A 20,800-nucleotide genomic window follows, 5' to 3' on the forward strand; every position below is an offset into this window, starting at 1 on the left:
AATGTATACAAGAATATTCAGACTATTACTGAGATCCCTTAACTCACTATGATCTATCATCAGTAAACAAATTTTGATCTGAGACGGTCATTTTGTTCTAAACAGCTCCATAAATTATTTAACGTTTTTTAGTCTTTCTGTCAACTTTCAGTCTTGCAGAGAGTGGTAATTTTGGTACAGTTCATACAATTCACTGGCAGTCATCTAGTCATCTTGAATTCATGATCTTTCTGGTGTTAATGATAGATTAAATCATTTTTTTAAATGGTTTGCATTTCTCTTCCGAAGCTTCAATTTCACCCGCATTAAAATAAAAATAAAAAATGAAGATATCAGTATAAAAACTTTAAAAATTGAATAAATGCGAAGTCATATGTTATAGGACTACCTTGTATCTTTGAAGATGTTTTACCGGGTCATTAAGGATTAAATAGTAGCTTCACATAGACTGCAAAGTACACACACTCAAACTTGTTTCATTTGTTTTCGATTTTTGTTTTAATTTTGTTTACAGATGCAGTAAAATCACCTGATACTATTGTTGACTTTAAAAGGGATCCGATTGTTCAGTCAAGTGGCAAACATTCCGTACATTTTCAGGAGGAAAACAAATTACACAAACATTAAATAAGACTTGTAAATAGGGTCACCGGTCATGAAGGACGAGTAACGGGGAAAATAGATGGGTTGGCATGAAACGTGCAAACATAAAGATCATATTTACTTGCTTTGCAGCATCGAAATTAGAGGATACCTTTAGCCTGCATTAACTACCTGCCGTGGTTTCTTTAAAAAAAATGAAATTAATATGAAATAGGAAATTTTGTGAGTTACTGAAAAAAAATGTGTAAAAAATGTGCTTCACGGAGTAGTCCGATAAAGCACATAAAGACCATGACCTCATTTTCATGCTTCAGTTGTTAAAGTAAAGTTTTTGTAATTTGGTATTTTTTCTAATAAAATTGAAAATGGAAATGGGGCATGTGTTAAAGAGACAACAACCCAACCAAAGAGCAGAAAACATGTTACAAATTGGTCTTCAACACAGTAAGAAAATCCAGCACCCGAAATACTAAGTCTATATGCAATACTGAGGGCAACTTTTGGTGTATTGAAATATTTTAAGATGTTTATGTCATTTTGGCAGGTTTTATTTATCTTTACCTCATTTCATGGATTATTGTTCAACGTTAATGTGTTTGTTGTTTGGTCTGTTTTTCTTTAACTAGTATAAGCAATAGGTCAACTATATTTGGTGTATAATGTATTATTTCGTATTATTTGACCTTGACCTCTTTTTCAAGGTACATTGGTCAATGAACAATTTTATGGTTAAGTTAGTTTCTTGGATTCTATAAGCAATAGGTCAACTTTATGTAATGCAGATTGATTGTAAGGTGCACATGTCTATCTGGCAAGGTACATCTGACCTTGACCTATATTTTGTGTATGGAATGCTTGTGAGGTGTACATGTATTTCCGATTTGGTTTATCTGACCTTGGACCTTTTTCTTGGATTATGTCAAGTTTAAGTGATATTTGTAGTAAAGCTTTATATTTAAGACTTTCAACATAAATTCAGTGATCAGAAAAGCAGACAAGATATTTCAGTGTGTGCACTCTTTTTTATTTAAATATAAGGTTAATTTATACATGTCACATAACTTTGTAATTCTAAATAAAAAACAATTCACATCAGATTGTAACATGAGTATGTACCTCATATCATGAATAAATTGCATGACATTGGATTGATATGATCTAATGTTCACATCACTGCTGCAAATATTTGACAAAACTCAAAGGTAGAGACTGGAAGATATAAATATCAAGCCATAATCATGAGGAATTTAGTTGCATTTAATGCTATCTTTCCCCCAAAAAAGACATTTAGTGGTAAACCTACAATATTTAAGAACATACAAGTACCCTTACCTAAAATTTGTAAGTTCTTTGAAGTTTAAATCATCAAAAGCCCTTTAACAGTCTTATAGTTGTCCAGTGTTGGCCATCATTTTCATTTTAAACATTAAAAAAAAATATTACGAGCAAGTGGAGAATCAAAAGTTTATATACAATAAACCCTATAATTTCAGGTATTATCATCTTTATATTTTTTAAGTGCTGTCTCAAACACTTGTAAGTCTACTCTATGTTTCATTAAAAATTTCCCATTAAAATGAAACACAGGAATGTCATATCTGTATTTATTGAACCAATCTTTGTTTTCCTTTTTCTTTATGTCCACCTCTTCTAGCTGAAACTAAAGAATTATTAAAAGAAAATCTACATATAAAATAGAAAATGTATGAAAATTTAAATAAATGATTATGTTACAGTAAACAAATGATTTGTACAATTCAGACATCCCATAATGGTAATGAAAACTATATTAGTGTTAGTTTTCTCAATTTATTATGTTCAATATTTTCTATGTTGGGGCTTTTATAAGGTATGGGTTTTATTCAATGTTGAAGGTTGTCTGGTTGGTTATAATTGCTTATACGTCTACTTCATTTGAACTTGGGTGGAAAGTTGTCTCATTGGCAATCTTAACACAACTTCTAATTTTTGTATTTAATCTATGACAGAACGAATAAAAGAAGATGCAAAATAAAAAGACTATACAAGAAATAAACATTCATATGAGTGAAGAATCATTAATGTGACTTTCTAATATATTTGTCATGTTTGTATAGGTTGTTACATGTATAATAAGTCTTGTTTTTAATATCCAATTGTAGATTTTTTTCTTTGTAGGTCTCTTTTATGTAAAGTATTATAAATCATTGCTAAAAATTGTTTTTCATGGGTTTATTTATAATCATAAAAAAAAAACTATATACATTTTGTTTTATTCTAAATATTTATTGACATTCTACAAAGAAACTAAAGTCTATCTCCTAAGGTAAGAGAACTAATGCTGTACAAGTCTGTATTTGGAACAACCATATCTTTATTGAACATGTTGAAGTAGCATGTTGTATGGTCTATTGGACAAACATATCTTTATTGAAGTAGCATGCTCACCCTGTGTTTGTATGGTCTATTGAACAAACATATCTTTATTGAAGTAGCATGCTCACCCTGTGCTTGTATGGTCTAAGAACCTCCAATGCTTCATCACAGAGAGAACAATTTTCTTTGGTATATAATGTCAGAATTGGTAGTAATTGTTCTGTGGTCATTTTTCTTATTGGTGAGCTTAAAAGTAGATTCCATGATTTGATGGAATTCTGCAACAGGACCATGACTACCTACAAAGAATATATGCTTCATTTTATATCATGTTCACCACAGTGACTAAGAATTAATCTTGGTAAATTTATCAGCATATTTTTAGGACAATCATTTTCCAAGTAAAACCAAGTTAAGCTACTATACTAGATTACACCCGTAATATTGAGGGTCCGTGACTGAATTAAAGTACATACATGTATATATACATGTAACTATGCGTAAGCCTTATTTTAGTATTGATATTGTCATCTGATAAAGTCATGCCTATTATAAGATACACAGTTTTTTCTGCTTTCAAACCTTTCTGTTTGAACCCGTCGACCTGGAACTTATCAATTATTGGTATTAATAATAATTATTTGGAAAACAAAAGGTCCTGGAATGGAGTATTTTTTTAATCAACAGCATTGTCCTACAATAGTGAACAATTTGACAATGATTGAATTTAGTAGTGTCAAACCTGTGATTATGACCCGTGTATATAGCAAAATCCTAAAATAAATACACCGTTTGGTAGTGCGCCTGTCAGATGCGGAACATACAGATAAGGTAATAGGTAACAGGTGATTATACTATTGGTATCAGTATCGGATTCAACCCGGATCTTGTTAATTATTGGCAATATTAATCATGTGGAGAAAAAAAAGTCTGGAGTGGTGTAATTTTTAATCTACACCATTGTCCTATATAAGCTATATATAAAGTTGAATTCTTTGATTTGTCGTACTAACCCCACATGAAGGCTGACAATAATTGGACCTCGTTATTTTGGGTATTATATATATATCGAATCTCGGAGAGGGAAGAACAAAAAATTTGCGAAAGCAAATTTACAGATCTAACATTGTTGGGTTGATGTTTCGACGAGTTGTATTTTTATATATCATACAAAGAAAGTGGAGCAATCCCGTCACATCTGAGCATTGCAAATTTTACTAAATTTTGAATCAGAATGCATTTAGAATTCTTTGAACTGCATGTAAATTGACTTTCGAAGATAAGTTATAAATGAGACATCATTTAAAAATTATATATTTTACACCAAAATCTCTTTTTTTTTAATTAGATATCAGAAGTGTATCGATTGTATCTAGCAGAAACAACCAACCGACCAAGGCCGAAACGTCTTTAATATTCAGTTGGTTATATTCTTTACTTCTCTGTCTATTTCAAGAAACATGAGAGAAAAATATGTTAACAAAAAGTTCTCTTAAAAAAAACCTGTGCATACGTTAACAACATTTGTGTTGGAACTGTTGACCTTGTTCGGTGTCTCTCATTTAGTTTGTTGGTAAACAAACCCACGTGGTAATATACCGGAATTTACTTTACAGTCATGCGCTTATATTGTAAAATTTCTCTTTCCGGCATGTAAAGTTGCAGACTACAAAATTGTAAACAATATTTTGAAAGGCATCTATCAAAATTATGTTCGGGATTCGTTTGAAGTAAACCTAAATGCTGCATTTACAACTGAAGTGATTGGTTGGTAAAACTGGAAAACGTGCAAAACCTGTACAAAACTCCTTGCAAAACAAAAAAAACCACACAAGATACAATCCATTTTGACAACTAAAAGAGGATCCTTATAGTCAAAAACAGGGTGGGGATAACCATGTATTCATTTGAGTAATAATTTTGTAGTGTTAAAAAACGAAACTTCTTAACTAAGTCTTTTAATTTAAAATGGCAGAATGGCAAATGCTGTTGTAGACCTGGACATAAAAGGTAGCCTAAATAGTTGAGTTAGTGAAGATCTTCTTTGGCTCAATTGGTTAGAGCACTGCCTTTTGATTCCAAGATTGAGGGTTTGAATCCCTCTGGTACTGTTCATGGATCAATGCTTGAAATGGCACATATTCATGAAAATCAGTACCGGCACATTATCATCTGTATGACATCATTTACCAGATAGAAGGCTTGCCTGTATCCCTGCTCTATTAAACAGGTTGGGAACAAACCCGCTGTATGGTGATATTACCTGTATATCCCTCTATAGAGGGGTATTTTTGTTTACACTGGATTTAAAGCAAATTAGGGCAGAATGGCATTTTCTAGTTATATTGGCTACAATCTCTAGCATTATATGCATCAACAAATGCACTTTACTAAAAATTGGAATGACCAGTTTTCTGCTAAAGTGACAAAACTTGCGATCTATCGATACCTACAAAATGTATCTGAACACCTGATCAACAACAAAAGGAATAGTTGGCCTTTAAATTTAATGTTCCCATTATAAAAATATATTTCTTTAAAAGATGTTGTTCCATTTTTCTATAGATTAAAACCATTTAAAGTAAACAAGCTGTTGTGAAAATCCCTGGAAAGAACTAGTAGGATTCAAACCCTCGATCTCAAGATCTTAAGGCATCACTCTAACAAATTGAGCCAAAGAAGATCTTCCCTGACTCAACTAGCTAGGCAATCTTCATATCTCCAGGTCTTCACCACTGTATATTTACAACAATCACTTTTCAATTGTGGTGTCAGAAATTATAATTTTACAAGAACCTTTATGATGACCAGTAATGGGGGATAATAAGTAATAAGGTGTATTAATTTATCATTTTCATCCCCATCTGCCCTCTGGAAATTGTCCTGTATTGTCTTCGTTTTAAAATTTTATGAAATCTTGATTTCGCTTTTTCCATATCCTGTAATTATAATAGCACAGATAAGGCTTACTATTATTAAGTTGGATCAAAGAAAGCTTATTTTAAGGTTTAGAAAACCATAGATTGTGTTTTGTTTACAATGATTTTGTGTCAAAAATGTAGACCATAAACCTCAAAGTGCAACATGTGCAATCAAATCAAATCAAATTTTATTGGTGTAAAATCCAAATATTGGCTTGTTACCAAGACAAACATGACAATCATTACAAACATATAATATCTAAATTTAAACAGCATTCATATTCTTAAAAGACTATATTATTTAAATGTTTTGGAGGAGGTGATACCTTTGCAAATTTGAAAGTACAAGTACAAACATTCATATTAATGCAATTGTTATAAAATATATCATTACAAATACTATAAGAAAATATAAAATAGTCATAATTTTTTTTACATCCACTAGTTTTTCTTATCAGCTAGGCTGTTTCTTAATACATATAAATCATTAACTCCCTTGACAATAATTTTAGTTACGTCATACTCATTAAAAGTAAACATAAATACAAATTTTTCCTCATCAGACATTTTGATGAAATCTGGAACTATATTCTCTACTTCTTTAAAAAGATTTTGCCTACATTTTTCTAAAATTTGACATTTTAAAGAGAGGACATAATCTTTTTTCCAACGGTAATTTATGGTGTCTTCCCTGTTCAATATGTGCAAGAATTACTGCACACAATGTGACATCATTCTAAAAAACTTGATTAGAGTAAATTAAAGAAATTAACCCTAATTTATAAAGAACAATATATTCATTACATACTGAAGTGGAGATACTCGATGTCATTGGCTCCATAATCATAAATCATGATAATGAAGGCTAAATTATAAACAACTTGTTTAACTAAATTAAAAAAGAAAAAAAATCAAAGCATATTTCTTGTTGAAAGAGGAAACTAAAATAAGGAAGCATGCACCTGATGTTGGTCTTGTAGTTCATGTTGTGAGAGATTTAAATAATATTGTAAATTTCTTTTTCATTGTAGACCTCCAGTATGAATTCACAAGTTCATACAAAGTTCACTGACCATTTCAATGCCAGTTGGATGAATGAAGATTGTGAGAGTATTTCATCTAATTATGGATTGGAAGGTTTATATGAAAGGCTTCAGTCCAACAAAGAAATCAGTATACTTCCCATGCAACCAGTTAGTCTTAAAGGTCCATCACTACCAGACTTTGAACATGATATGGTTTCACCTGATGAGCAGGAACATTTAATTAATGCTTTCCTTGGTTGTCAGCGAAATCTTGCCAGGGTTGTATGCAATTCATCTAGATTTTTTCAGCATTTACAAAAAAGACTGATTGTCCTTCAACGTATTTATCATGCTGTGTATTGCAAACAACATCACAGGCAATATAATCAAGGGGTAGACAATCAGAATATAAATGACAAAAAGACAGTTTGTCAAGGTACCAATTTGAACTTCCATTTCCCACAAGGCAGTGATGCATTAATGGAATTGGGTATAAAAACTGGCTTGACTTTGTTGTTTTCTTTGTTAAAACAGAACTGGTTTTTAGCTGGACAAACAGGACAATTATCATTTTCCAATGAAATTCTCCAAACAGCATCGTCAATAGTATCAAGCTTTCCACCACTGTCCCTTGCAAATGAAGCTAAGCTTACTCCTTTAGGAATTGAATCTCTAAACCAAGTCAACAGTTTTCTCCATGGAGTTGCAAGTTCTCAGGCTGGTGCAGATCCTGTAGGTCAAAAGTTAGCAGCAGAACTTATGATCTCATTGGCTGCACAAAGAGGTTCCCTATGCTATGCATTAGAATGGATCAACATGGCAATGCATTCTGCAGTTACCATTGGAACAGAATCTGGATCATCAAGAGGTCGTATTAGTTGGACATATTTCACAAATACAGTTAAACAAATGATAAGATCTGTGGTAAGTAGGTAACAGTATTGATGACAATTCAATTGACAAATTTAAATTGATTGAGACAAAGATTTATAGAGAAATTATGAGTTAAGAGACCCACATGAAATATTAAAATTAATTCATTCAATATTTAAAAACTTTTGTGATTATAAGGAACTTGTCTGTTGACATTTACACATGTTTTACCTCTATGTTTGAATGAAAGGATTCATAAAATAATTATCAATGAGAAGTAACCCAGAAACCAACAATGGTTGATTAAAACTTTTGATAGGTTTGCAATGCAATTCACTTTAAAAAATGAACATTTATATAATTTTTATAATTATATTTTGCATTTTAGGGAGGTGCAGAGATGACAGGAGGAGCATTCACTAGAAATCCACCACTAGATGGGGACAATCTTGTGTCTTTGTACTTTGCTGCTGTAGTACTTCTTGAGGAGGTAAAAGAAAATCAGTCATAAGGAAACTATTAAAACATTTCTGAGATGAGTTTTCATGGAACTCAAATTTCTACATACTGAATAATCTGTTTTCTTGATAAAATTATTGTTATTTCTCTTAATTCAAATACACTGTACCAAATGAAAGAGTCAAGGTGTCTAAGCCATTAAGAGCATTGTAGTGATAAAATAGTAGATCACTGTTTTGTAATGGTACAATTTATTTATGCAATATGCAGATATGATCATAAATTTTTCACTGTTGTATTTTAGCTATACAACTTAGCAGCTGATTATGCCAGTAACTATTGTGTTGGACCTGATGAGAACTCTAACTCGTCAGTCTCTAACAGCAATACAGGTGTTAGTGGTGGCTGTGATGTTTATGTATGGGGTAGTAACACAAGTGATCAGCTGGCTGAGGGAAGTCTGGAAAAAATTCTTACACCGAAACAGGCTTCCTCATTTGGGGAATGTCAGCAGGTAAAGGATACAGATTTATAAAGGGAAAAAAGATGTATGATTGTACAATAAAAAAAACCAAGCATGTAATATGTTTATATACTGTGGATTCATTGTTATTCATGGAATACCTAACTACATGGATTTGTTTGTAAGACATGAACATATGTGTACAATGAAGTACTGTGCAAAGTTTCCATGGGCATGTATGAAGACCTTAGAAAAACCATGAATTAAAATGTCCTCTATCCTTGAAATTGAAAGAATCCACAGTACACACTATATATGGCTTGACCAAGCTAAAGAATCCACAGTACACACTATATATGGCTTGACCAAGCTAAAGAATCCACAGTACACACTATATATGGCTTGACCAAGCTAAAGAATCCACAGTACACACTATATATGGCTTGACCAAGCTAAAGAATCCACAGTACACACTATATATGGCTTGACCAAGCTAAAGAATCCACAGTACACACTATATATGGCTTGACCAAGCTAAAGAATCCACAGTACACACTATGTATGGCTTGACCAAGCTAAAGAATCCACATTACACACTATATATGGCTTGACCAAGCTAAAGAATCCACAGTACACACTATGTATGGCTTGACCAAGCTAAAGAATCCACAGTACACACTATATATGGCTTGACCAAGCTAAAGAATCCACTACGAATATATACGAATACTTTATTTCTCATAAAACTACAATTACATAGCTATAGAGAACATACATAAATATAACTATAAGGTACAATTTTTACAAGCATGTGTGAACAATACAATGAAATTAACTTGGAGGACTGACTTTCACATTTATAACTTTGATAAATTTACATAGTTTTTCTAATATTACAATATTACATGAATTAAACAGTTGATCAAACTTATAGATATTAGGGTTAGACCAGCAGTATGTAGGTAAAAATTTCTTTCTTTCAAACATAAAAGATCCACAATTCATAATATAATGGTACTCGTCACCAATGTCGTTTGAGTCACAGAGACAGCAGATTCTGTCTTCTCTCGGTAAACCCTGCCACCTTCCAGACTCAATCGGCAAGTGGTGACTACCACATCTATATTTGCATAATGTTTAAATGAATTTGTGAGCTAAAACAGAAAAATATTTTTCCAATTGAAAATTATTTTTAAAAATACGATAACATAAAGTTTTAGGTGATTCTGCAACAAATGCAAAGCATTCTTGCTGAAACTGATCTTTGAGTTTTTGCTCAATGCATTTTGACACCCATTTGTCAGCAAACTGTGCATTCCATATATTGGACATACCACAATTATCAAAAATATTTTTAATATATGATATCCACTTAGTGTCTATTCCGTAATCATTATAATATAAAAATACAAGTTTATATAATACAGCACAAATTTTACTTTCTTTTCCATTAAGAAGTCTACTCCAGAAATTAATCATTCACAGTTTTACAGACACAGTAATAGGGTATCTGCCAAGTTCTGCATACACTATGAAATTTGGAGTAGACTGTTTTAAATGTAAAATCATTTTACAAAATTGTAAATGTACACGTTCAAGTATATCTATATTTTCAAAACCCCATATTTCTGATCCATATATCAATATTGGTAAAACCATTTTGTCAAATAAATCAAGTTGACATTCTATTGACAAATTGTTTTGTCTACCTTTTTTTAAAACACTATACATAGCTTTTGTGGCTTGTTCCTTTAAATATTTTTTATTTGACAAAAAGGATCCACTTCTAGAAAATAATATACCTAAATATTTGTATTCTTTTACAATTTCAATGCCGTTACAATTAACTGTAAACTTGAGATTTGCTGGCATTCTGCCACTCGAAAAGATCAAAACTTTAGTTTTATTTGTATTGATTTTCATTTTCCATTCTTCACAATATTCGTAAAATGTATTTAACATGTATTGTAGATCAGTGCTATTTTCTGCTAATAAAACAGTATCATCTGCATATAAAAGTAAAAATAATTTCAAAAATACTGTCAGCTCATTTTCGATTTCTTGTGATATAGATTTTAAGCCTATTATGTTTTTCTTTTCAAAAAAAGTTTGAAGATCATTTAAAAATATAGAAAACAAAGCAGGTGAAAGATTTTCCCCTTGCCGCACCCCCATCTCACAAGGAAAGAAATCAGATTTTTTACCCTGATGTATAATACGCGATTTGGCATAATCATACATACTCTGAATAACACGAAAAAATTTCCCATTTACTTCATTCTGCAATAATTTGAACAGAAGTAAATTTCGCTGTAGAGAGTCAAACGCTTTTTCAAAGTCGATAAAAGCACAATGTAACTTTTTCTTTCCCAATTTTAATAATTCAAATAAAATATGTATAGTAAAAATATGTTCAGTCGTAGAATAATTCCTTCTGAAACCTGCTTGGTTTTCATTTAGTATACATAATTCATCAAGATAATTACATAATCTTGTGTTCAATATTGAGGTAAAAAGTTTACCCAGAGTAGACAATAACGTTATAGGCCTATAGTTTTGTGGATCATTTTCAGAGCCTTTGTTTTTAAACAATGGAATTACATTTCCTATTAACCATGCCTCAGGCAACAATCCTGTGTCAAAAATAAGATTAAATAAACACACATAAACATCAATAAAAAATTCAATAGACGAGCATATATACTCATTTACAATAAGATCATCCCCAGGTGTCTTATTATTTTTCAGGCTTTTTATTGCCTTCAATATTTCATCTTTTGTAATACAAGCATTAAGAAATACATTTGATGAATTTTCGTTTACATCATTTTCTAAAATATACCGATCATTTGTTTCTTTATTTTTATTCAGATCCTTAAAAAAAGAAAACAAATCTTCAATATTAATATCATTTTTTTTCTTTCGTCTACCTCTATTAATAATTTTCCAAAATTCTTTCGGGTTTTTTGTTCGCATCTTTTTCATTTTTGAACGCAAATCAACGTTAAATGATCTAATATTTTTATCCATAGTTTTTTTATATAGAGTCTCACTACGTCTCAAACGTTCCTTGAATATACGTGAACCATATCGTTTATATAATCTTTTTGATTTTCTAAACGCCCTCCTTTCCCGGCGGCATTCTGTGTTAAACCAATCACGGTGATTTTGTTTCCCTCCCGTGTAATCAAATCCATAAGTTTTCTGTACGAACTCCCCAAATGTATTTCTAGCAGAATTGAGTAAAACATCTCTTATTTCATTTACAATTTCATCAATAGTATTTTTATCAACATTTTGAACATTTTCAGTTTTTGTCATAATAAAAGATAACAATTGAGATATACTTTCTTTGTCAAGATTTTCTTTACATTCATTAACTTGATCATGATTCCATTTTCCAATATATGTATTATTTTCACCAGATTCTACATTTATATTTACATTTGATTGCTTAGTATTACTACAATTGAGTACTAATTCGAGTGGACAATGGATATCAGAATATAAACTGCTAAATGGTAGAACATCAAAATTTTCTACTAAATACAATACATCTGCAGTACTTATTGCATAATCTACGACACTGGTATTCTTGCTCGTAGGTTTACCTACTTCATCATTTCCTATCCGACCATTCATTATATACATGTTGTTATTCTTACAAAATTGTATAAGTTTTCTACCATATGTGTTTACATTTAAATCAGTACTGTGTCGTTTTCTTTGAATACCCAATTTATCTAAGATATCAACATTACTAAATTCATTAATATCAATTAAATTCTGTGCTAAAAAATCATCTGTGTCTACTAGATCATTAAAGTCTTGTAAACTCGCTGTTCTACTATTAAAATCGCCTAGAAGACAAATATACTTGTTTGTTCTTTGTAAATCAAAAAATTCTAATTCTATATCTGAAAGTGCATTTTCTGATGTATAGATAGAGTTTTCAGGTGGAATGTAAATTACTCCGAAAATAACACTACTTTTTAAGTCAAATATTTTTTCGTCAATACTAAACCATTGTACAAAAGGACAATCAGTTTGAATTGGTGTAATAGAATTTTCTAAATATCTCTTGTAGCCAAAGGCAATACCACCAGATTTTTGATTTGAATACTTTTTACGGTTTTTAAAATGAAATACAAAATTATCTAATTTTATTGTATCAAGATCATCAAGTTTAGTTTCATCAAAACATACAACATCATAATTGTTAAGTAAAGTAATAAATCCAGGGTACATTAATTTGGATTTAATACCACATACATTTAATGTTAATATTTTAATAGATTTATTGACTTCTATATTACATTGATTTTCATTGTTAATTAAGTGAAAGTCCGTTCCGCTGGAGTAGTCAGGCTGAATGAAACCATCTGTTAATCCTCCGTGATCTACCTAGTGTCTTCGCCCTCTGCGGGGTGCAATGTGGGATCGCTGTGTTTGTCGTTGAGGCTCTCTGTGGGGGGTTGTTTTTGGACGCGTACCTTGGGTTTCATAATTCTTCTTGTCGTCATTTGTTTCCATTTCATCGTCATCGGGTAGGATGAATTCATTCCCATCTATAAATAGCTTATCCCGTTTCAAATAAGCTTTCTTTTTATCTTCTCTAGCCTGTTTAAAATATGGCCATAACATTTTGCGTTTGTCATTTATCTCTTTCGGGAATTGCTCCTGTATACCATAATGAGTCCCTTTTAGTTCCTTTGCCGACGACCGAACAATTTCTCTATCTTGGAAGTTTTTAAAGCGACATACGATAGGTCTTGTTTTTATTAGCCTCCCATCTTTTTTATCACGAAATTCTGTTTCCTTGCCAAAACGATGCGCTCGTTGAAAATCCACAGTTGTCTCCATTTTAAGTTCTGTATACATAAAGTTTTTTATAATGTTTTCCGTTTCTTCTATGGTTTCTTCATCTTTATGTGGGATACCAGAAAACACTAAGTTTTCGCGCATCGACCTGGTTTGCAAATCAAGGTGCCTTTCAGTTAAGTGGTTGAGATTACGGCGAATATCATCTAAATGCGTAACAATTTCTCCATTATTAATTTGTATTTCAGAGACAGTACTTTTGAGATTTTCCCGTTCTGTTTTACTCACTTCAAAGCTGCTATTTACAAATTCCATTCCCTTTTCAATTTCGTCAATCCTTTTATTAACAGTGCCAACATTTTTAGCCAAATTGTTTATAGACGACTCAAATTTTTTCAGCTTTTCATCAATTTTGTCAAGTGTTGATAGTTTTTGGAACATTTGATCAACCTTTTGCGTTAAACTGTCTATTTTATCATTTGTGTCTTGTCCGATGTTCATTGTTGATTGAGAAAGTGGAAGGCCTTGTGGGATCATATTATTACCCGGACTTTGGGATGCCATATTATAATATCCATGCATAGGCGACATTTGGTTAAAACCAGGGCTTGGTATGGGCTGCATAGGTTGCATCGGCTGTACATATTGTTGATAAGTTGGATAAGGTTGTTTTTCCTGCACAGTATTTGGTGAATTACAAAACGAAGTCATATTATTTGTTTTGGTCAGTTCAGATTGTGTATCAATATGTTTGTTTACCTTCTTACTTGTAGTGTGAGTACTGTTCTTCCGTTCATTCGTTTGTTTTTTCGTCGGTTTTTCACCACTAATATTTTGGTCCTTGGTATCATTCTTCCTTTTCTTTCCTTTCTTTCCTTCTTTTTTTGAATTCATTCATCAACACAGATGTGTAAACCACTTTAAACCACTTTGATTCCCAAAATTGTCATTTCAATCATAGAAAATTTCACTATATTAATATTTTTCTCTCCAGAATTCAAAACCCGACATATTTCATTCACACATGCGCAATTCTATTCCACAGTACACACTATATATGGCTTGACCAAGCTAAAGAATCCACAGTACACACTATATATGGCTTGACTAAGCTAAAGAAGCATTGAAATGCCAAGTAATGTCTTTGATATGCCTTATTTTCTTGCTAGCTTGCAGTAATATTGTTAAGTATCCAATACTATCCATTGTAGTTAGATACAAAAGTGGCAACACAAAACATAAAGTTGAAGAAGAAAAGGTAACATCATAGAAAAGGGTGGAAACAAACTAACTGTTCACAAAACATTGCGCAGAAACCTAAGTTTGTGTAATATGATATTAATCCCATTAAAATCTTGGGGGTTGAACTCAATTTCAAAAGCCAAGGTTAAGGATACTTTCTCCACTATACTGACTTCCCTGCAAAAATTAAACATTGAAACAGTAAGTAAAGACAACTTGTGCAAATTATTTGTGATATATTGAAACAGAATATAGTGTTGGACATAATGTCTTTTGTTAGGTTAACATATAAGATGTGGAGCATATTTTAATGATATAATGTTGTATTTTCCATTTCAGGTTGAAGCTGGACAGTTTTGTTCTTTTATAATTCATCCAGATGGGTCTGTCAGTGCCTGTGGGAAGGGCAGTTATGGAAGACTAGGACTCGGAGATTCAAATAACAGAGCTGTACCTAAGAAGTTAGCCTTTGACCCTAAACGATGTATCAAGAGAATCACTTCTTCAAAAGGATCTGATGGTCATACTCTATCTTTATCAACAGAAGGGGAGGTCTTCAGCTGGGGAGATGGTAATTGTGTTGATAAGATAATGGCTTGTATTTGAAAGAGAGAAAAAAATCTCTGCAAAAAAAGCAAGAACTTTTTTAAGAATACTAAAAGCTTTTTATTATCTTTTCAATAATATTTATTTGATATGATAGTGTTTCATAACAGTAATTATGCAAAATGTCTATTTGTGGATATTATTTTTTTAAATAAATATATTTATGTGACCTTTATTTGACTGTAGAAACATACTTTAACAAGCAAACTGCACAAACTGCGCATGTCCGTAACAGTATTTTTAAAATTAAAGAACAAACAGATAAAAGATTTTAGTTGGCTTTTTTTTCAACCTGAGATTTTAATTGTTTGGGTTACTTCTTAAAGGTGATTATGGAAAACTAGGTCATGGAACAAGTTCCACACAGAAAAGTCCAAAAGTGATTCAAGGCTTGCTGTCAGGAAAGGTGGGTTATTTATTGATATGTTTAAAGGAATGATTGATAATTTTGATAATATTTTGTTTTCAATCTTATTCATTAGATTAGACATTTTTGCCAAATTATAAGATTTTGGATTGATAAATGCATGCATTAGTTTCTGAACCTACAGTAATAAATGTTTGTATGTAGGTGATTCCAAAATACTGTCCATCAGCTCTTCCAAAATCCAATAGGTGTCCTATCAGACTTATTATGCCTCTAGATGTTGAACTGTTTTTGGGATACGATTGCTTTCAAGCAATCTGTAGACTTATACCGGCGGCTCAGAGCAATTTCCCTCACATCAATCGTTTTATTCTAAACATTAAGGAACATCTAAGATTCTTATGATTGTCTTGCTTTAAAAGGTAAAAACAAACAAAGGGATTGAACTTAATCAACTTTCCTATAATGTTCTTTTCATAATCTTCATGTTTGATAATTCCCTTGACTTCGATGCATGTTTTTAACAACACGGAAAATCAGAATTAAGCAGTATTTATAGTTAGTGTAGTTATAAATTTAGAAACACGTCAGAGGGAATTCCCAGTTTTGATAAAATGCAAGAGTTCTCTGAATACCGATAAATCTATTTCTGTCATATGAGAACTGAAGTGGAGTTTTTCTTATATGTTACCGTTATGAAACTGATATTTGAGATTGTACTTCCATAAAGAAATTGAGAACCATCTAGGTCGTTTAATATATCTTGCCCCAGGGTTTGATGTGGAAATTATGCGTATGCGTATAGTTTTCTTGACTTTAAGGGGTTTTAGATTGAATGGTTGCTCTGGATTCCACACTCAATTAATTAATTTATAACTCATGGGATCTTTTCTATGTATGTCTGCTATTGAGGGTTATTGTTGTTGCATAATTTTAAATCATATGCATCATTTAGATTAAAATAGATATATTCCACATCGTAGAACACCCCTTCAGGCGAAATGGAGTCTTCCATATTGTCGTTTCGAGTTGTCTCCCTTCCAACAGTAACTTCTGTGAATTCTGAATATAAACAAGACGTCGAGTATTAGCTCGTTCTGTCAATAAACGTCGTATTATATTAAAAACGAATGCAATTTAAACCGATGAATGTGTACGTAAAAGGAGCCATGATGACTGACCCAAAGGAAATTAAATATTTAAAGAGTTAGGAATGGGGTTCCTCCTAGAATTAACGTAGGAAAAAAGGTGATAAGATACGAATTGAAATCTACATCTACATCATACGACGATCCATCAGCACATTGATGACTATACGTCAGCGCATCGCTAACAGACACTTAATAAAATATAATAACCAATGAGTGAAATAAAATACCTTCTCTGACATCTCTCACTCCGAGTCAGTCAGTGACTGCTGTGGAAAGTAAACTTGGTATTGATAGTACAAAAATAAAACACAATAGACCTAATTACATTGTTCATACACTTTTATCCGGGTTTGGCTATTTTGTAACTATTTTACATGTCTGTTTGTCATTTGAATTAGTTTTGAAAATAATATTATCCAGCTACATGCATACATGTGTCAATGAAACAATGGCAATCGTATCCCTCAGAGCAATCTGCTCTTTGATTAAGTTCATGCAAGTATAATTCTAGACCAAATAATCTGTCTGTTGTGTGGCTAATGACAAATGTAGCCACACAAGAGACAGATTATTCGGTCTAGTATAATACTGACTTGTGTTTGTTCTGGTTAATTTACACTGAATTACAGCCCTTGGATTTGTTTGGCAGTAGGCAGGGTGTCTTCAAAACATATTTAGTTAAATGTAGATATTGTGAAATTTAGAAATTATCTTGAATGTTCCCCAATGACCTTTAGCAATTAAAGTTTAAAACTAAAACCTGTGTCAGAAATTTCTTAATATACATGTATATATGAAAAATAAGAAGATTTGGTTCTAGATACACCACAGGATGAAATTCAATGATGAAGGAGAGGAATAGCACACCCTTGTAATGGTGATCCCTGTCTTTAGTCAGAACATATTTTTTCTTATTTGTACATTATTTGTCTTTTAGGAATGTCTCAGTAACATAAAATTATTCTTAATGAAGCCGATGAAAAACCAAATTATACACATTATTGTAAACCAACTTATGTTTCGGGGATACTTTATTTTGCGTTTTACTTTCTAGTCCTATTTATGGCTATTTAATTTCTTGATTTCCAAGTTTCAATCATGTATTTTAATAAGAAAGATCCAATTTTCACATATTCTTGACGGTTTATATTCATGTTATTCTCATTTTGCAAAGTTTGTGATGTTAAATCACTCCTAAAAATAAGTTGGTTTACAGTAAACAAATTCATTTACTTTATATAATAATTTAAGGTTGTGAAGTGTATATCAGCTGGATACAGGCACAGTGCTGCAGTTACTGAGGAGGGAGAACTATATACATGGGGAGAAGGGGACTATGGTAGATTAGGTGAGTGTTACTAAGTAGGAAGAACTTTATACATGGGGAGAAGGGGACTATGCTAGATTAGGTAAGTGTTACTAAGGAGGGAGAACTTTATACTGCGGGAGAAGGGGACTATGCTAGATTAGGTAAGTGTAACTCAGGAGGGAGAACTAAATACTTGGGGAGAAGGAGACTATGCTAGATTAGGTAAGTGTAACTCAGGAGGGAGAACTAAATACTTGGGGAGAAGGGGACTATGCTAGATTAGGTAAGTGTAACTCAGGAGGGAGAACTAAATACTTGGGGAGAAGGGGACTATGCTAGATTAGGTAAGTGTTACTAAGGAGGGATAACTAAATACATGCGGAGAAGGGGGCTATGGTAGATTAAGTAAGAGTTACTAAGGAGTAAGAACTTTATACATGGGGAGAAGGGGACTTTGGCAGATTAGGTAAGTGTAACTGAGCCCTGAGGAGGGAGAACTTTATACATGGGGAGAAGGGGACTATGGTAGATTAGGCCAAAAAAAAATATATGTCTGTTTCCTGTTTCCCGACCGACCCTGACTAAAAGCCCCCGACCCTAGATCTTTTTATTCAATTCCGGAAAAAAAATCGTTTCAGATCCGTATTTGACTATACCTAAACAATCAAAATGGCTGCTCCCAGCACAAATGTGCTACAATTAAGGTTTAAAAAATGTCGGCACTGGAAGGATTATTCAATTAAAGCTTTTTTAAAGAGATTAAATGATTTTAGGGTACAGGACCCTAACCAAACATGACATTTAACCATCTGCAAATCTGACAGGGAGTTCAAAAATAATAAAAAAAAAAAAAAAAAAAAAAAAAAAAATCCCGACCTACCGACCCTGATTTTTTTACCTTGGCAGCAGGAAACAGACATATATTTTTTTTTGGCCTTAGGTAAGTATAACTGAGGAGGGAGTACTTTATACATGGGGAAAAGGGGACTATAGTAGATTAGGTAAGTGTTACTGAGGAGGGATAACTTTATACATGGGGAGAAGGGGACTATGGTAGATTGGGTCAGTGTTTCTGAGGAGGGAGAACTTTATACACGGGGAGAAGGAGACTGGTAGATTAGGTATGTGTACCATATATATAAATGAAATATCACACAAAATAGATGCATCAAATACTGTAAATTTGTATCATCATGATCATTTAAAAGGAGGAAAAAATGTTGTTATTGAACGGAAAGAAAATTTATTTTGTCTTATTTTCAGGTCATGGTGATAGTAACAGTAAGAATTTCCCCACTAAAGTTCAGGATATAGGACCAGTTGGACAAGTGACATGTGGTAGTTCACACACTCTGGCTGTATCTCAAGATGGTAAACATGTCTGGTCATTTGGAGGTGGTGATAATGGTAATTATTTATTTACAGATAACAAAGTGTTGTCAGATCAAAATAGGATAAAATACTGTGGATTCATTATTATTTGTTGGATACCAAATTTCGTCAATTTCGGGGGTACAAGTGAACCACGAAATTAAACGTTCAAAGAATAATTAAATTTGTAAAGGCTTATAAGCAGACTTCGGTAAAACCACGAAATTCAATATCCACGAACTTGTAAGTTTTCCCTAATCCACGAAAGTTGGTACCAAAGAAAATAAGTGAATCTACAGTAGGTTTTACAAACAAAAAAGAGGCAAAAAGAAAGAAAATACAATTATTTGTTATAAAAGATAAGAAAAACTCAATGGATTTTTTTTTCTTTTCAAATGTGTCCCAAGATCATTGAAAAGTTATTTGTAAATTATTTCTGTTCAATCAATTAATTTCCTTAAATTATAGAAATTACCACAATAGCCTAAATTATTCTTTTTTTAAAGCATTGATTTCCGCACAAACAAGAGGCAGTTTTTTTCAATAAAATTCAGCTGCACAGTAAACATTTACTTTTCATAAAAAATTAGGTTATGAAATTTACAAAATACAGTCGACTCTCGTTATGTCGAAGTCAGCCGGACCAGAGAAATATTTCGAGATACACCTAGTTCGACTCAAACGAACACCGTAAGTTCGACAATCTAAGGGACACAACTCTTGCTTAGCTTGGTAAAGCTAAAATAAATCCGGGTGAATATGGCAAGGGGATCGATATTCTAGTATCAGATCGATGTATTTGTATGTCACAGTCTTTTATTATTATAATGACATTATTTTTACTTATTCAATTGTTTCAATTAAAAAAAATCCTATCAAACAAGATCAAAGACGCCGTTTGAGTAGTTTTTAGGTGATCATCAACGGAAGCCATAATCCTCACTTTATACACACCCAAGCTCATTAGGGTAGATCACAATCTAATTGTTTTGTAAACATTTTAAATACTTTTTCATGAACATTAACAATGCATCACTAATTATTTATCAAAATTCTATAAAAGATAATCTTAGGTAAATATATAAACACTCATGGAAATAGCATGTCATAAATCAATACAGTGGTCAGTGACCGGAAATTTAATTACACGTGTATTGTCAGATTAACTCTGCAATCCATTTAAATCCCGGAGGTCATGTTTTGACATATGTGTATTAGTTCGAGATAAAAAATT

At 32.1% G+C, this 20,800-nt stretch overlaps 1 protein-coding gene across 2 annotated transcripts in view; it reads left to right on the plus strand.

Annotated features, from left to right (window-relative positions):
• The first annotated feature begins 4,615 nt into the window (after window positions 1-4,615).
• The window catches only part of LOC143071382 (putative E3 ubiquitin-protein ligase HERC1), a 91,273-nt gene continuing 75,088 nt past the window's right edge, over window positions 4,616-20,800 (plus strand). The window contains exons 1-8 of one of the 2 annotated variants that reach the window (XM_076245636.1): window positions 4,616-4,725; window positions 6,911-7,828; window positions 8,166-8,267; window positions 8,541-8,750; window positions 15,102-15,333; window positions 15,695-15,774; window positions 18,138-18,234; window positions 19,459-19,602. In XM_076245636.1, coding sequence (XP_076101751.1) covers window positions 6,920-7,828; window positions 8,166-8,267; window positions 8,541-8,750; window positions 15,102-15,333; window positions 15,695-15,774; window positions 18,138-18,234; window positions 19,459-19,602 — 1,774 coding nt within the window. In that variant the 5' untranslated portion in view covers window positions 4,616-4,725; window positions 6,911-6,919. The remainder of the gene's footprint in view (window positions 4,726-6,910; window positions 7,829-8,165; window positions 8,268-8,540; window positions 8,751-15,101; window positions 15,334-15,694; window positions 15,775-18,137; window positions 18,235-19,458; window positions 19,603-20,800) is intronic. The other variant, XM_076245635.1, reaches the window with a different exon arrangement.

This window comes from Mytilus galloprovincialis, chromosome 4, assembly GCF_965363235.1.
Source record: "Mytilus galloprovincialis chromosome 4, xbMytGall1.hap1.1, whole genome shotgun sequence".
NCBI classification, from domain to species: Eukaryota; Metazoa; Mollusca; class Bivalvia; order Mytilida; family Mytilidae; genus Mytilus; species Mytilus galloprovincialis.